The sequence below is a fragment of the Capricornis sumatraensis genome, chromosome 1 (genome assembly GCF_032405125.1).
Source record: "Capricornis sumatraensis isolate serow.1 chromosome 1, serow.2, whole genome shotgun sequence".
Lineage (NCBI taxonomy): Eukaryota > Metazoa > Chordata > Mammalia > Artiodactyla > Bovidae > Capricornis > Capricornis sumatraensis.
In genome coordinates, this window is record NC_091069.1 from 163,796,532 (window position 1) to 163,814,111 (window position 17,580).

Below are 17,580 nucleotides of genomic sequence, written 5' to 3' on the forward strand. Positions count from 1 at the left end.
AAATGTTTCTCCTGTGACTCAGATGCCCCAATGTGGGGATCAGACCCCTGCTTCAGTTCCCCCACTCACCGAGGGCAGAGGATGAGATGGTTGGATGGCATCACTGAATCAATGGACATGAGTAAACTCTGGGAGTTGGTGATGGACAGGGAGGCCTGGCATGTTGCAGTCCATTGGGTCGCAAAGAGTCGGACACGACCGAGCAACTGAACTGACTGACTGAAATGGAGTGAGAATCACAGACAGTCCTTGCCGCAGCCATACATACCCTACCCAGTGCAGTGGCTGGGAGCTGGAGTTTAGGGATTGTGGAGCAATCCCAGGATGAGGGCCGCTGTTGACTGCGGAGAGATGGATTGAGGGGATGTGAAGGAGGAGACTGGTGGGAAATGCTGAGGGAGGAAAGCTGGGCAGCCAAGGAAGCAAGGCAGTACGGCTGAGTCACGTGTAGGGAGTAGAGCCATGACCATAATCTCTCTCCCCTGACACGCCAGCATCAGCAGCTGAACAATAGAGAGGCTGGCCCATCAAATGCTTGATGCACTGAATTACAGAATAGGACCCCACCCAGAGTGCCCCTTTAAGTGTCTGACACGCTGACCTACAGCATAGGATCCCAGGCAGGGGGCCCCTCTATGTGCCTGATGCACCGAACAACAGGGAAGGACCCCACACAAGGGAGCCCTGTAAGTGCCTGTACGGGCAGAGCTACTACGGAGTAAGACTGGCCAAATAGGCCTTCTGATCACCAGCTAAAAGAGGCTCAAAAACACTGATAGGGTCATAACTCCTCTGGCAGAGGTAGTCCATGTCCTTGCACACTTAGCACCGCGAGGGTACCGCAAGCCAAGCAGCTGCGCTACCTTCATGCTCAACTCGCACTGGGGTAGAGCTGCCACAGGCAAAAAAACGTCTGTGTCTATGCACACAGGGTCTCTTAGGTTGTGTCGAACTCTCTGCGACCCCGTGGACTGTGGCCTGCCAGCCTTCTCTGTCAGGCACGGGAGTTCTCCAGGCAAGAATACTGGAACATATTGGCCTATGCTGTTGCTGCTGCTGCTAAGTCGCTTCAGGTGTGTCCGACTGTGTGACCCCATAGATGACAGCCCACCAGGCTCCTCTGTCCCTGTGATTCTCCAGGCAAGAATACTGGAGTGGGATGCCATTTCCTTCTCCAATATTGGCCAATACTAGTTGCCAAACCCTTCTAGGGCACCATATTTCCTGCTGCCTGAGCCCCCAACTCCTCTGAGTACCTGGTGCTTCCAGAACCCCTGCAACTCAAGCAGCTGCACCACCTCCACACCTGACCCTCACAGAGGCAAACCCAGGTCCTCCAGGGCAGCCTCAGGAGCAAACCCCAGTGGACAACCGATATCCAGAGGTGGAAATAAAACCATAATTGAAACCCAGGGGCAGTGTCACTAAGGGAAAAGACCCAAAACCCTCCTACCAGCTGTACAAGCTGCAGATTAAATTCACACAATCAACTAGGCAGATTTTGAGAGTGCAGAATATATAAAAGGTCATTGAGAGATCTCACAAAAGGAAACACACTAGTTCTGAAAGCTGTGGACACTGGAGGCAAGAACACGTAGAAGGACCAGATTAGAATCTGAGCTGCCCTCACAGCAGGTCCAGAGATCAGCACAGTGTTAGAGGGCATCCTAGGGCGGTGAGGTGAAAGTACTCTGACAGCAGTGACTCAAGAAAAACATTTATCATTCTTATGTTTTGACTTGTTCTGTAGATTCTTCTGGATTTTTTTTCCCTCCCTCTGTTGTAGTCACCAATTTTATTGGCACTATGAAATCTAAGCTTTTGAGCTTTTTTCCCCCCTCAGTCACATTTTTTATTGCTGTTATAAACTTCTGCCTCTATATGGGACTTTTGCAGTTAGAGGAGTTCTTTTTTAATTTTAATTTTTTAAACCTATTATTATTTTTCTACATTTATTCCTCCATTTGCTTTTCCCCTTGCAGTTAACCTTTAATATATATAAATCTTCTTTATCTATCTCTATTTAGCTTTGCATATCTATTCTTTCTTTTCCTTCTTTACTTTAGTCTCAACATATTTGTTAGTTTTATTTTCACTGCTTTCTTCCCTAATTGGCACCTTGCTTTAGTTTTGTTTTCCAGTTTGTGTTTTATAAAGTTTTGTTCTGGTAGATATAATTTTTGGTTCCCTTTGTTCACCAGGTCCATTTACTGTACTTTATTTTTGTTGGACTGTTTTGAATCTGCTTATGGGTGTATATGCATATATGTACAACCAGTCACACTTTTAATAGTCATTATAAACCTCTGCCTCTACATTGGGCCTCTGAAGTTTTGTGGAGTTTTCCTTTTCTTCCTTTTCTCTTTCTTCTTCTGTATTTTTTCTCTATTTCTTAATTATAATTTTCTTAAACCTATTATACTTTTCTACTTTTCTTCCTTAGTTTGCCTTCCCTACTGTTCTTTTCCCCTTGCAGTTAATCTTCAATGTATATAAATCGTCTTCATCTACCTTTATTTAACACTGCATAGCTACTCTTTCTTTCCTCTCAACATATTTGTTACTATTATTTTCATTGCTTTATTCCCCAACTGGCACCTTGCTTTAGTTTTGTTTTCCAGTTTGTACTTTAGTTAGCGTTGTTCTTAACTGGTAAATATAACCTTTGATTCCCCATGTTTGCTAGGTCAATCTATTGTACTTTATTTTGTTGGACTGTTTGGACTTTGCTCGTGGGTATATATGTGTGTATATACCATTATTTTAAGTAGTATTTGCCTGATTTTATAACTGCCATTTGTCTGAGGTTTATCTTTGGTTTCTCATTTTGGGTATTTGTTCTAATCTCACTTAATGCCTTAATAAACCACTTGTGGAATCTTCGTTCCTGACCAGAGATCAAGTCCTGAGCCTTTGGAGTGGAAGCACTGACTCCAAGACCCTAGACTTCCAGAGAACTGACCCTAGGGAGTATCAAATAGTGAAAACACCCACAAAGGAAATCACCTGAATACAAGACCCAGCATCACCCAACCACCAGGAGCACCCTGTGCAAGACGCCTCATCTAAACAAACAGAACAAAAATACAGCCATCGGCAGACAGGATTATCACCTCACTCAGCCTCATACATCAGAGGAATAACAGACATTCAGCACAAATCTCACCCTATAAGAAGTTTACACAAACCACTAGACCAACCTTAGAGGGCAGAAACCAAAAGGAAGAAGGAATTCAACCTTGAGGAATGGGAAAGAGAGACCTCAAACACAGTAAGTTAAAAAAAAAAAAAAAAAAACAGCAGAGAAATGCTACACAAATGAAGGAACAAACCAGAAACACAGAAGTCCAAATAAATGAGGAGAAAATAAGCAAACTACTTGGAAAAGAATTCAGAATAATGACAGTAAGATGATCAAAAACCTTGGAAACAAAATGGAAAAAAACAAGAATCAACTAACAAAGACCTAGAATTAAAGAAGAAACATACAGAGACAAACAACACAATTACTGAAATTGAAAATACTCTAGATGGAATCAATGGCAGAATATCTGAAGCAGAAGAATGAATCAGTAAGCTGGAAGATAAAATGGTAGAAATAACTTTTGAAGGGCAAAATAAAATAGAAAGAATGAAAAGAACTGAGGACAGTCTCAGAGACCTCTGGGACCATATCACACATATGAACATTCAAATTACAGGGGTGCCAGAAGAAGAGAAAAAGAAAGGGTATGAGAAAATTTTTGAAGAAATTATAGTTGAAAATTTTCCCAACATGGAAAAGGAAATAGTCAATCAAGTCCAGGAGGCATAAAGAATCCAATACAGGATAAACCCAAGGAGAAACATGCCAAGACACATACTAATCAAACTAACAAAGACTAAACACAGAGAAAGAATATTAAAAGCAGCAAGGGAGAAGCAACAAGTAATATACAAGGGAAACCCCATATGTTTAACAGCTCACCTTTCAGCAGAAACTGCAGGCCAGAAGGAATGGTAGGATATATTTAAAGTAATGAGAGGGGAAAATCTACAACCAAGATTACTGTACCTGGCAAGGATCTCATTCAAAATTGATGGATAAATAAAAAGCTTTTCAGACAAGCAAAAGTTAAGAGAATTCAGTACCAACAACCAGCTTTACAAAAATGTTAAACGGATTTACATAGTCAAGGAACACAAGAGAAGAAAAAAGATCTACAAGATCAACCCCAAACAATTAAGAAAATGGCAATAGGAACATACATATCAGTAATTACTTTAAATGTAAATGGATTAAATGCTCCAAGCAAAAGACACAGACTGGCGGAACGGATTCAAAAACAAGACTCATATGCAGGCTGTCTACAAGAAACCCATTTCAGACCAAGGGACATATATAGACTGAAAGTGAGAAAATGGAAAAATAAATTCCGTGCAAATGGGAAGTAAAAAAAAGCTGGAGTAGCAATCTTCATATCAGATAAAAAAGACCTTAAAATAAAGAGATAAGGAAGGACACTACATAATGATCAAGGGATCAGTCAAGGGGAAGACATAGCAATTGTAAAAATCTATGCACCCAACACAGGAGAACCTCAATATGTAAGACAAATACTAACACACATAAAAGGAGAAATTAACAGTAACATAGCAACAGTAGTAGACTTTAGCACCCCACTCACATCAATGAAAAGATCATTAAACAGAAAATTAATAAGGAAACACAAGTCTTAAATGATACATTAGATGAGATGGACCTCATTGATATCTTCAGGACATTCCATCCAAATACAGAAGAATACACCTTCTTCTCAAGTGCACATGGAACATTCTCAAGGATAGACCACATCTTGGGTCACAAATCACACCTCACTAAATTCAAGAAAGCTGAAATCGTATCAAGCATCTTCTCCAACCAGAATGCTATGAAACTAGATATCAATTACTAGAAAAAAAAAGTGTAAGAAACACAAACACATGGAGATTAAACAACACATTTCTAAATAACCAACAGGTTCTTGAAGAAATCAAAAGGGAAATCAAAATATTTCTAGAAACAAATGACAACAAAAACACAACTCAAAACCTAGGGGATGCAGCAAAAGCAGTTCTAAGAGGGAAGTTTATAGCAATACAATCCTACCTCAAGAAACAAGAAAAAACCAGACAGACAACCTAACTTTACACCTAAAACAACTGAAAACAGAAGAACAAAAAGCCCCCAAAATTAGTAGAAGGAAAGAAATCATAAAGATCCCAGCAGAAACAAATGACAAAGAAATGAAAGAAATAACAGTAAAGATTAATAAAACTAAAAGCTGGTTCTTTGAAAAGACAAACAAAACTGACAAACCTTTAGCCAGGCTCATCAAGAACGAAAGAGAGAAGAATCAAATCAGCAAAGTTAGAAATGAAAAAGGAGAGGTTACAGTAGACAATGCAGAAATACAAGGGATTATAAGAGGCTATTATGAACTCTATGGCAATAAAATGGATAACCTGGAAGAAATGGACAGGTTCTTAGAAAAGTTCAATCTTCCAAGACTGAACCAGCAGGAAATAGAAGTTATGAACCCAATTGCAAGCACTGAAATTGAAGCTATGATCAAAAATCTCACAAAAAAACAAAAGCCCAGGACCAGATGGCTTCACAGGAGAATTCTATCAAACATTCAGAGACGAGCTAATGCCTATTCTTCTAAAACTCTTTCAAAAAATTGCAGAGGAAGGAACACTTCCAAACTCACTCTACAGGGCCACCACCATCCTGATCCCAAAACCAGGCAAAGACAACACGAAAAAAGAAAACTACAGGCTGATATCACTGATGAACAGAGATGCAAAAATCCTCAACAAAATTTTAGCAAACAATTCAGCAACACACCAAAAAGCTCATACACCATGATCAAGTTGGGTTTATTCCAGGAATGCAAGGATTCTTCAATACACGCAAATCAGTCAATGTGATACACCATATTAACAAATTGAAAGATAAAAACTATACGATCATCTCAATAGATGCAGAAAAAGCCTTTGACAAAATTCAGCACCCATCTATGATTAAAACTCTTCGAAAAATGGGCACAGAAGGAACCTACCTCAACACGGTAAAGGCCATATATAAGCCTACAACATTATGCTCAATGGTGAGAAACTGAAAGCATTCCCCCTAAGATCAGCAACGAGATAAGTGTCTACTTTCATTACTACTATTCAACATGGTTCTGGAATTCCTAGCTAAAGCAGTCAGAGAAGGAAAAGAAATAAAAGGAATCCTGATCAGAAAAAGTAAAGCTCTCACTGTTTGCAGATGACATTATACTATACATAGAAAACCCTAAAGATAGTATCAGAAAATTACTAGAGCTTATCAGTGAATTTAACAAAGTTGCAGGATACGAAATCAATACACAGAAATCACTTGCATTTCTATATATTAACGTGAAAAATCAGAAAGAGAAATTAAGGAGTCAATCCCATTCACCATCGCAACAAAAAGAATTAAATATTTAGGAATAAATTTACCTAAGGAGACAAAAGAAATGTACACAGAAAATTGTAAGATGCTGATGAAAACAAAGAACCCAATCAAAAAGTGGGAAAAAGACCTAAACAGACGTTTCTCCAAAGAAGACATACAGATGGCCAACAAACACATGAAAAGATGCTCAACATCACTCATTATTAGAGAAATGCAAATCAAGACCACAATGACGTATCTCCTCACACCAGTCAGAATGGCCATCATCAAAAAGTCTACAAACAAATGCTGGAGAGGGTGTGGAGAAAAGGGAATGCTCTTGCACTGTTGGTGAGAATGTAAACTGATACAGCCACTATGGAAGACAGTATGGAGATTCCTTTAAAAACTAGGAATAAAACCACCATGACCCAGCAATCCCACTCCTAGGCATATACTGAGGAAACCAGGGTTGAAAAAGACACATGTGTCCCATTGTTCGCTGCAGCACTATTTACAACAGCTAGAACATGGAAGCAACCTAGATACCCACTGACAGATGAATGGATAAAGTTGTGGTACATATACACAATGGAATATTACTCAGCCATAAAAAGGAATGCATTTGAGTCAGTTCTGATGAGGTGGATGACCCTAGAAACTATTATACAGAGTGTAGTGAGTCAGAAAGAGAAAGATAAATATCATATTCTAACACACATATACGGAATCTAGAAAAATTGTTCTGAAGAATTTATTTACAGGGCAACAATGGAGAAACAGACATAGAGAATAGACTTATGGACATGGGGAGAGCGGAGGAGAGGGTGAGATGTATGGAAAGAGTAACATGGAAACTTACATTACCATATGTAAAACAGACAGCCAATGGGAATTTGCTTTATGGCTCAGGAACTCAAACAGGGGCTCTGTATCAACCTAGAGGGGTGGGATGGGGAGGGAGATTCAAAAGGGAGGGGATATATGTATACCTATGGCTGATTCATGTTGTGGTTTAACAGAAAACAACAAAATTCTGTAAGCAATTATCCTTCAATAAAAAAGTAAAAAAAAAAAAGTTTAGTAAGTAGTAGGGTTTTTTTTTAATATATATGCAACATAATTCTTACCATTTTTGGTGACCAAAAATTGTTTGCCTGATGGTAGGTAAGCCTTCACTTTCAATTCTTCCCCTGTGGCCCTTTAAAAAGAGTGAAAAGCACCAAAATACAAAAAATATTTTAAAAGGCAAAAACAGAATATATCACATGTTAATCTCAACACCACACAACCCACACCCCTGAGAAAACTATTTTAGGATTGCTTTGGGAAGGATCCAAAAAGTGATGTATGTTGGGGCAATTAAGAGCATAGCAATAATATAAGTGAAATGTATTTAAGTGAAATGTACTAAGAGACTGCAGACAGACCAAGAGAATTTAGATTATATTAAAAAAAGAATAATATGGAACTATATTAAGCAACTATTATGTCTTCCTTGAAACAAAAATAATCTGAACCAGATTTTTAAAGTAGGGCTGATTAAAAGACCAAAAGGAGGCAGAAAAATAGCTGCATGATATTGCATAACAAAGTAGGCAGTTGACAAGATTCACATTCATACTGCTGTATTAAAACTGGAACGCAGAGATAAGATGCTTTGAATCACCAGATGATAATGCTGAGAAAAATAATGACAGAAATAAACAATAAAACCTTTTATTGAGTGCTTCTTGGTAGCTCAGTTGATAAAGAATTTGTCTTTTGCAGTGCAAAAGACCCAGGTTTGATCCCTGGGTAGGAAGATCCCCTGGAGAAGGAAATGGCAACCCACTCCACCATCCTTGCCTGGAAAACCCCATGGACAGAGGAGCCTGGTGGGCTGCAGTTCATGGGGTTGCAAATAGTCTGGCAGGACTGAGCAACTAACACTTTCACTTTATTTCTATTAAGTACAGAATCTAGAACTCCAACATGTATTATTTTCATATAATCCCCAGAAATCTAATTAGTGAGTAATATTAATAGCCCCAGTTTATACGTTAAATAAAATTTTAAAGAAGTCACATTGCCCATAGTCACAAAATCAGAAGATATATAAACAAGCAAGGATCAAGTCAAGTTACTCTGGGGCTCCTGCTCTTGAATACTGCGCCCTCTGTGGGTCAGAGCCAGGTATAACATCTCTGATTTGGGGGGCTACTCTGGAATATCTCACTAAGAAATTTCTTCAAAGATTATTCTGAGTTGACTCTTACTAGAACTGGTCAGAGCTGGGGTAGCATGTGGTATCTGTCACAAATATAAATGATTTGGAGTTCTGTTGCCTTAAGCTTCCATCTAAACTTCAAATCATAGATTTGAGCCTAAGATAAAGCCAGGAAATGCCCCCAAACCATCTGTCAGGCTTCTAGGATTTTTTAGACCATTCTGAAGTGTCAAACTCAACAATGAAACGGTACTGCCTGAAGTTCTGAGGGAAGATGATACAATACAGTCATGACGGCACATGGAAACATGAACATACAGCACAGAAATGGTCTACTTCTAGCACAGATTTAAAGTTGTTCCTCTAGCCCCAACAGTTCAGTCAGAAGCATAAACACTGCAGTGTGATATAACTGAGTTCCAAGTTACAATAAAATTATTCCAACCATCATAATTCGTGAAGTGGGAACTATAAATACTATCTGCTAAACGATGATTCTGTCCATGGATATCAACCCTTAAAACAATACTATAAATCATATAATTAGACAACTAAGGACTACAATAATCAAATCTGAATAGAAAATGTCTATCTATCACATATGTATTGAAGAAAATCCTTTAGTTCTTTTCCTACAAAATGACTTATTATTTTAAATGTTATACACCTATTTGACTTGAAATATATATTGATATACTGTAGATCAGAATGTAGCTAAATACAGTTTTAACAATTTAGAAGATGGGAAAAAGTCTAAATCTGAGAGCTTCTACGATATGAACTCAATTTAAAATATGGAACAGAAATATACACAAGAAAGACAAGACATAAAAGTAAATGAACCTGACATTTCAGCCTTTCTTTGGTACACAGGAAACAATGTTCGAGAAGAACTATTTTGGATGTGTTAAAATATAAAAATTAAAGGTAACAGAATAGGCCACAGATGAAAGAGAGTTCCAACTGTGATTTTAAATAGTTTACTTAAGCTCTTTAGAAAACATTATCAATTAGAACCTTGTTAATCCTAAAATCCCTGCTCCCCAATCAAAACTCTACCTTTCAACTACAACTGAAAAAGTGTCACTGGGAAAAAAAAGGATGTAACAAGTTGAACCACTCATATCCAAACAAGATAATAATTCTAAACAATTCTAGCCTAAATAAAATAGTGTGCCAGTATTGGGATCACTTTTTCAGCTACTGCCGGGTAGCTTTATCATAAGTACTCAAAGTAATGAAACTAAATTTATTATTATTCAGATATTTTAAAGATACATTATGAGAACTGCTAAGTTGCTTAAATTACTTTATAATTAAAAGTTAATGAGAAAAATCAAAATTAGAAAAGTCTGTTACAGATAGATTTCTAATCAAGCCTTTATTTGGCATCATGAATCTCTCAACTTTTGAGCTAAAATTCCTAAAATTGGGGAGAAACTTTTGAACCTCAAAGAAGTTCTTATGGTAAAGAAACAAGAGATTCTGAAAAATTCTGTATCTATTAATGTCATAAAAAATTCAATACTTTTTAATTTGAAAAATAAGCTAATCAAAATTATTAAATTTTTGAAAATATTTTTTAAAGACCTACAAGAACTGACAAACACTGTAAAGAAAGAGAATACTGGCAAAGGAAGGCACTGATCTCAAAAATGTCCATCTTTTGTGTTAGCACAGCAAAACAAAACAGGTGTAACATTCAATTTTTCTTTATTTCACTGAGTAATACTGGGAAACTATTTAAACAAGCAATCTATAAGAGGAAAATTAAACTGGTTATTCTAGTTTTCATGCACCAATCTATTTGTAAACTGCCATAATCATGAAGTCATACCTTATATGAACTTTGTGTTCCTCAATCAAGAGTACTTACCATTGCCATGTTGGACAGTGGTGGACTAAGTGATCCCCAGCTGCCACAAACTATTCAAGATTTAGAAGAAATATGAAAAAAAGAGAAAAAGAAAAACTGAACATCACTGAATGTAAGGTGGCAGAATACCAAAGGGATCATCTTGTGTAATCTTGATACAAAATAGTCAATTAAAATGCAAACAGCACCAACTTGCTCTACAGCCTGAAGATTTATTTTTGAATATGTATTAAAACTACAAATTTTAACACTCAAAAAAGTCCAAATTGATTTTAGTAGAGTACTAATTTTTTATTCAGTTTTGATCACTAGATGAGATAATGCCAAAAGCATACAGTATCATGAAATGAATAAAAGTAATATAACAGTATTTTAAAACACCAAAACCACTTTATGGGTGAATAAAATGAAGAGAGATTCTCGCTAACAGCTGAAAACTCAATGAAAATCTTTGAAAAAATTACTAAATAAACACAGTTCTATGATGTAAGAATACTTTATTACTTCATAGTGTACAGTTTTTCTTCCTCATTTGTTAAAAAAATTTAAGTAACATAATTTTGAAAGCTTTTTCACACTGTTAAAGCAATCATTAATAAAAGAGAGAAATGTACTGCCAACCAATGGGGAAAAGTTAGAAGCTTTTGGACTGAATTGGAAAACAATAAGACAATTAAGAAATTGAATCCTCCTAACAAATCTTGGGACTTTCTGGTCAGGCTGAATATTGTACAAGTTTTTGTTTTTCTTCAAAAATTCAAAAGACACTTAGGAAGAAGTAGTTTAACCTTCTGAAAATTTCCATTATAAGTGAGCATGGACTGATCTTAATTGCAAGACAGAAATTCTGCTTATTCTTAAAAGCAGAAAATGAGTCTGTTAAGCATAACTGTAGTGTCCTGATTCAAGCAATATGCACACTTTCCCAATTCTATTTCACAACAACAGCTCTAACTTAAAATTATCTAGTGTTCATATGTGTATTACATAGCAAAAAAATTACATTATCTTTAATCTTCTAATGCCTTTCTGAGAAAAGTATTTATATATGTGATATCCTATTTTAATTTGAGAGTAAAACTCTTAAGAATTCTGTAACTTCTAAGAAGATAGATTAACAAGATTTAACAGCATACTCCCAACAGCAACTTTACAAAATGTTTCTATTCTTTTATTTAAAGAATGTCTTGACTATTTAAAGTGATTAGGTAAAGACAAAAACCCAAATGAAACCAATACTTTCTTCCCCAAGTTTTATGCATTTTGGGTCACTGCAATGCTACATAACAACTCTGTGGTTATCAGGAATTAATTCATCACTAACACAAAAGTATTAACAAAATGCAAGCAAAACAAAGAATTAAAAATTTTAAAATTCTTTAATGGTATTGCTTTGAGGTCACAAGACTCTAGTATTTATTCCCTAGCACCTCTGGTGACATCTATTGAAAAAATAAAAACACTATAAGATACAGAAAACTATAAAACATAGCATTGCAATGATATTTAGTATATGGTATCTCTTGCTCTCATTAGCAGTGGCCATTATTTTTATTACGTGCTCCCTATGTTCACATGAAAGATTCAAATTTCTGAATTCTCAGTACTGCTTACTCTTAGTGATTAAACACTGGGTAACTCTAACAAGATGGAATTAATGTTAACATTCTGATAAGCAGCTTTATTCTTCAAGCTATTCTTTATTACTAGTACTCTACTTACTCAAGCCATATACATGTTGTACATTAAAGTATTTTTAGTCCAAAAATTTCCATATTAATGCTTGTCCCTTGTTTTAAACACAATACTTCCACATCTCTCAATGAAAACAAAAACATAGCTAAATGCTGACAGCCAGAAGCCAAGAAACAGTAAGAGAAAACAACTGAACAGACCACATCAGTATAGTATTCCATCAAACCAGTCAATCCTAAATGAAATCAATCCTGAATATTCTTTGGAAGGACTGATGCTGAAACTCCAGTACTCTGGCCACCTGAGCAAAGAGCTGACTCACTGAAAAAGACCCCAATGTTGGGAAAGATTGAAGGGAGGAAGAGAAGGGGGCAGCAGAGAATGAAATGGTTAGGTAACATCACTGACTCAATGGACATGAGTTTGAGCAAATTCTAGGAGACAGTAAAGGACAGGGAAGCCTGGAATGCTGCAGTTTATGAAGTCACAAAGAGTCGGACACGACTTAGTAACTGAACAACAACAAAGCATTTTATGTCTTCTGATCTTCTTCGTCTAGGCTCATTCTAAACTAAATCCTGTAATTGTGCTCTATTCTCAATCCAGGATTATGTGGTTGGTACCCAACTGAGCTAGTTTTTGCTGTGCATTTGTTTAAAAAGGGGAAAATTTATAACTCACTTCATGATACAACTAACTACATTGTAGGATTAGTAGCTGTTTTAAAACAGCTTAATTCTATTCAGTGACCACAGGCTTGCATCTCTAACTCCAGCTATCCATTCATCAATGTCACTTCTACAGAGAGGAGATAAAGCCGAAAAATACAAGAAAAACAGCATACATCTCTGCTCTTTATTTTAGATGGTGAGTTTTAAGACTCATGTCTAAATTATACCTGGCAAGAACATTAATACTACCCTTAAGCTCAAAACTTAGTTTTACTTGGCATTCAAGGTATTAAACTTATGATATCTAAGGCAGGCAGGTCCTTTAGAGAATGTCAAGCCAAACTCCTCATCTTAAAATAAGGAAACATGAGGCTTGTGCCTAGATAGCTTGATTTGTCCAAGTCAGAATGGGAGAAATAAGAGAAATGGGTCTAGAAGGCAAGTCTTCCAGGTTTTGTCAGTACCACTATGTGTCTTCCCTAAACATAAAGACAATTTTAGATAAAACTGTCAGTTCAGCACACCATTCTTTGAACTTAAAAGGATTTGGAACTGAAGAGATTACATTACAATTGAAAACTGAAAAATCAGTTAATTCTTTTACTTCAGGTCTTGGAATTTACAACATGATCATGTAACAGGGCTCACTTCAAAATGTTTCAAAACAGTGAGTTAAGTTCCATTGCCAATGACTGGTACTTTTAATGAGAGCTGAAAGTGAAGATTAAATTATTTGTCATTCATCAAAAATAAAAAATAAATGTGATATAACTAAACTACTCATAAAACTGGAGTCCAAAAGGATTTTTAGACCAGAATTTATTTCTCTGAAGACAACAAAATAAATTATCTAAAGAAAAAGGAAAACTTTTATTATATAGGCTTGATGAACAAGCAAAATGATTCCTCAAAAGTTCAATAAAACACAACTGGTCTATAAAAGAGCCATGAGTTTTAGCATTAAGCAGATATTGTTTGGCTAGTAGAAAAAGTGAAAAGAATGGTGAAAAAATCAGTGTTAAGTATGTAGCAATAAAATATGTAAGCTGAATACTGATAGAAAACTTAATATCCAAGCATCAAGCCAAAGTTTCCAAATGGAAAGCCATGAATACTTATGTTTGGGGTAGAAAGAATCAAGACACAACAAATATCAGAGTCCAATCCACAGCTCAATATAATAGAAATATGATTGAAGGATAAATGACTACAGGAGTCTTTTCCATTTCTTCTCCCACCCTCATTTTTAAATAAAGAGGAACTATAGAAAAATAGGAGAAATGACAAACTGGGAGGGAAGTTAGTTACATTTTCTTTTATGGGAAGTAGAAATCCTTACAAGATTGCTAATACAGTCAACAGCATCTAATTTTACTCAAGATTAAATTTCAAGATGTATTCTTATAAAGCAAAAAAGTCACCCAGTTTTCTGTAACTATAGAATATAACAGCTTTATAATATTTTCAATACTCACCTCTTCTGGGGTGATAACTCCTGTTTCCTTAAACTTTGATTCCTAAAGAGAGTAAAAAGAATAACAGTATTACACTATCTCTCACTTTCGACTGAACAAACATTTGTGGGCAACTATTTGCCTGCCACCAATCTAGGTAATGGAATGACAAAAAAAGAATCTGTCTCTGCTACCTGACCTCAGGATTATGTAGTAGGGGAAACGGACATGAAAATAATTAAAATACAATGTGATCAACGCTACATTAGAGCAAAGCTCTTTGGAAAAACATTCAAAGGTTTATACAAACACTAAATCTCAAAATAATTTTGTAAAATGACCAAATGTCATTATTTTACAAGACAGTAAAAATATCTTAAGATGTTTAGACATCTTACAATTCAATGTCTCACTGAAATCAAGTAATATTAGAAACCCAATCTAGAAGTCCTAAACCATTTAATATTTTCCCATTATTCTCATCCCATCAAGATAGTATACACTATACTCTCCCTAAAGCAAGGATGTTACTTAACAAATTTTTCTAAAGTTTAAGTTTTACATAAGATTTTATGGTAGAAATCTACAAAAATGAAGATCCATTTATGAACATTACTGATTCAACAAATACCAAATAATATATACTAAGCGCTATTTGAGTAATAGGGACATAGAGTGAATAAAATAGACCAAATGCATCCTTGTCTTCATAAGAAGTTTAAACTCTAGTGCAGGGAGAAAAGCCAAATGGTAATCAATACCTGGAAGAAAAATAAGGCAGAGAGCATACTAGTGGGGGTGGAAAGAGAGAGACGGTTATTTCAAATGGGATGGTGAGGGAACAAAGACTTCACTGCTGCGTGACTGTACAGTAGAGACCTTAAGAAAAGGAAACAGCCAAATGTTGGAAGAGCATTTCAGAGCAAATGCAAAACCCAAGGCAAGAGAGGTTTTTTTTTTGGTTTTCTTTTTTTTGAGAGTTCTTGATAGATAATATAGAGGTCAGACTGGCTTTTAAGCAAAAGTGACCAAGAGGTTGTGCTTAAAAACCAGTAGTAGGTGAGATAGGACCCTTTATCGAACCAGTATGGGGTTCCCTGGCAGTTCAGTGTTAGAAGAATCTGCCTGCCAATGCAGGAGACTCCAGTTCAATCCCTAGGTCAGCAAGATTGCCTGTAGTAGAAAATGGCAACCCATTCCAGTATTCCTGCCTGGGAAATCCCACAGACAGAAGAGCCTGGTGGGCTACATAACAGGCCATGGGGTCGCAAAACCGTCAGAAGCCACTTTGCGACTAAACAAAAACCACAAAACAAGTATAGGCTTGAAGAGCCCTGTAAGGACTTTGGCTTCCACTACACATATGCCTTTCAAACCACGATTTTTCTTAACTTTTACTTCCTAAGAGAGATCATTCTTTCTTTCCCAGGAATTTAGTTTTTTCCTCCTTGCCTTCCCATGTCTAGTAGCAAACTATCAATACAAGAATTAGTTTTGTAAACAGGGAAGTTTGCACAGGGAAAAACAAGAAGAGAGTCATTAATTCTTTTTTCCTTATTACTAAAACTACATACTAAGAAGCTAAGACATTTTTTCAGTTTGGTGAACAAGCAGAACACTTCCTAAAAACATAATCTTTTGTTAAATACAACTAGTCAATAAAACAGCAGTTTCATATTTAAGAGTCTTTTTCTCTTGCTCCTCTCTCCCTGAAACTACAAAATTTTAATAAGCATGTATTATTTAAATGCTGTATGCCTAGTTAGACATGTTTCTGAAGAGATGGCATAATATGCATAAGAATCACTTGATTTAAATGTCAAAATCATTTTCAATTTCAATAGACTGAATAATCTCAATTAGGATGGTCTTCACACTAAACAAATATAGGCATAGCAAGTGTTGGAGTTCTTCTCATTTATAAATTTTTTTTTTTAAACTTGGCCCAACAAGGTATAATTTTAAGCAATTCTTAAAAATAAGTATTTAAAAAACACAGGATTAACATTTCCCATTGTCCTGAAAAGGGAGTAAAGTAAAATTTTAAAATACCAGAGTAACTACTTGAATAAAGAGGAATCATTTCCAAGGGTATTACATCCCCACACTAAGAAATGTAAAATTTTAATTGAAAACTTACAGAAAAAAACACTTAAGCAAGAAATCCTATTCATTTATTTTTCATCATTGCTCACTTTTCAGAAAGGAAAAATAAAGTTACAATAACAACAAAGAAATTACCCTGAGTTATAAAAGAAAAACTCGAATGCACTTCGAGAAATTTATCTTTGAAAATAAGAAATCAGTCACCGGTTTAATAGGTAATATGTCACAATTTTTACTTTTAAAATGCTGTTATTGCAAATGTAAAATAAAATTATGTATTTAGAATGGTCAGGTTGCTCACGTCCAAGATGAACTAGTTTCGGCTATTTTAAAACCTGAAAAAGGGAGGCTTTGCCTGTAAACTGGGTTCAGTGGTACTGAAAAAAATGTTGCAAATTTCACCTTGTTCTTTTGAAATCTAACAAAGCTGCGACCTCATTCACAACTATTTCAAACCCCTAATTATGAGACTTACTATGAAATTTGAAAGAAAAAAGTGACATGTCATTTCAGTATCAAACACTGATTTATTTAAGATAAGCAAGAATCCTTCTTTTAAAAGTTCAAAAGATCTCCGATGTTAAAATTTAACGTTCTCAAACCCAGCTGGCTGCGGACCACCTTCCAACCCAAGGTACCTAGAGGAGCTGAGTTCCGACGGGAGTAGACAAGACCACAGACGCACAGAGCGTCGCTCCGAGAACAGAATAACCGCGGTAGGGGGCTGCACCTTTTCCCGCGTACCACCCTCACCAGCTGGCTACACCGCCCCCCGCCGGACCCCACAGTGACACGCCGGCGCCAGGTCCTCGGTCCCTGCAGAGCCAAGCGTGTGCCTGCCAGCCCCTCGCACGGCCGGCTTACCTTGAGGACCGGGGTCAGGTACTCAGCCACTTCCAGTGCCTTTCCCTTCACCGTGTTAATCACATTCTGCATCCTGGGGCCGGAGGGGCGGCCGGCCCCGCGAAGGAGTGGAAAGGGCAGCAGGGGCAGGAACGAGAGTCAGAAAATGTCCCCGCTGCCGCCGACTCGCCTCAGCACCCGGCCGGCGGCACCCGAGGGGACGGGTCGCGACGGGACGGACGGGACGAGGGGGAGGGGCGGCCGGCGCGGCGCGCGAGGGC

General features: G+C 36.9%; 1 protein-coding gene across 1 annotated transcript in view; it reads right to left on the bottom strand.

Annotated features, from left to right (window-relative positions):
• ATG3 (autophagy related 3) overlaps positions 1 to 17,525 on the bottom strand; it is a 34,128-nt gene extending 16,603 nt beyond the window's left edge. The window contains exons 1-4 of the mRNA XM_068961125.1: positions 17,321 to 17,525; positions 14,372 to 14,413; positions 10,531 to 10,580; positions 7,576 to 7,646 (exon numbers count right to left, since the gene is read on the bottom strand). Coding sequence (XP_068817226.1) covers positions 7,576 to 7,646; positions 10,531 to 10,580; positions 14,372 to 14,413; positions 17,321 to 17,392 — 235 coding nt within the window. The 5' untranslated portion in view covers positions 17,393 to 17,525. The remainder of the gene's footprint in view (positions 1 to 7,575; positions 7,647 to 10,530; positions 10,581 to 14,371; positions 14,414 to 17,320) is intronic.
• Between the last annotated feature and the right edge of the window lie 55 nt (positions 17,526 to 17,580).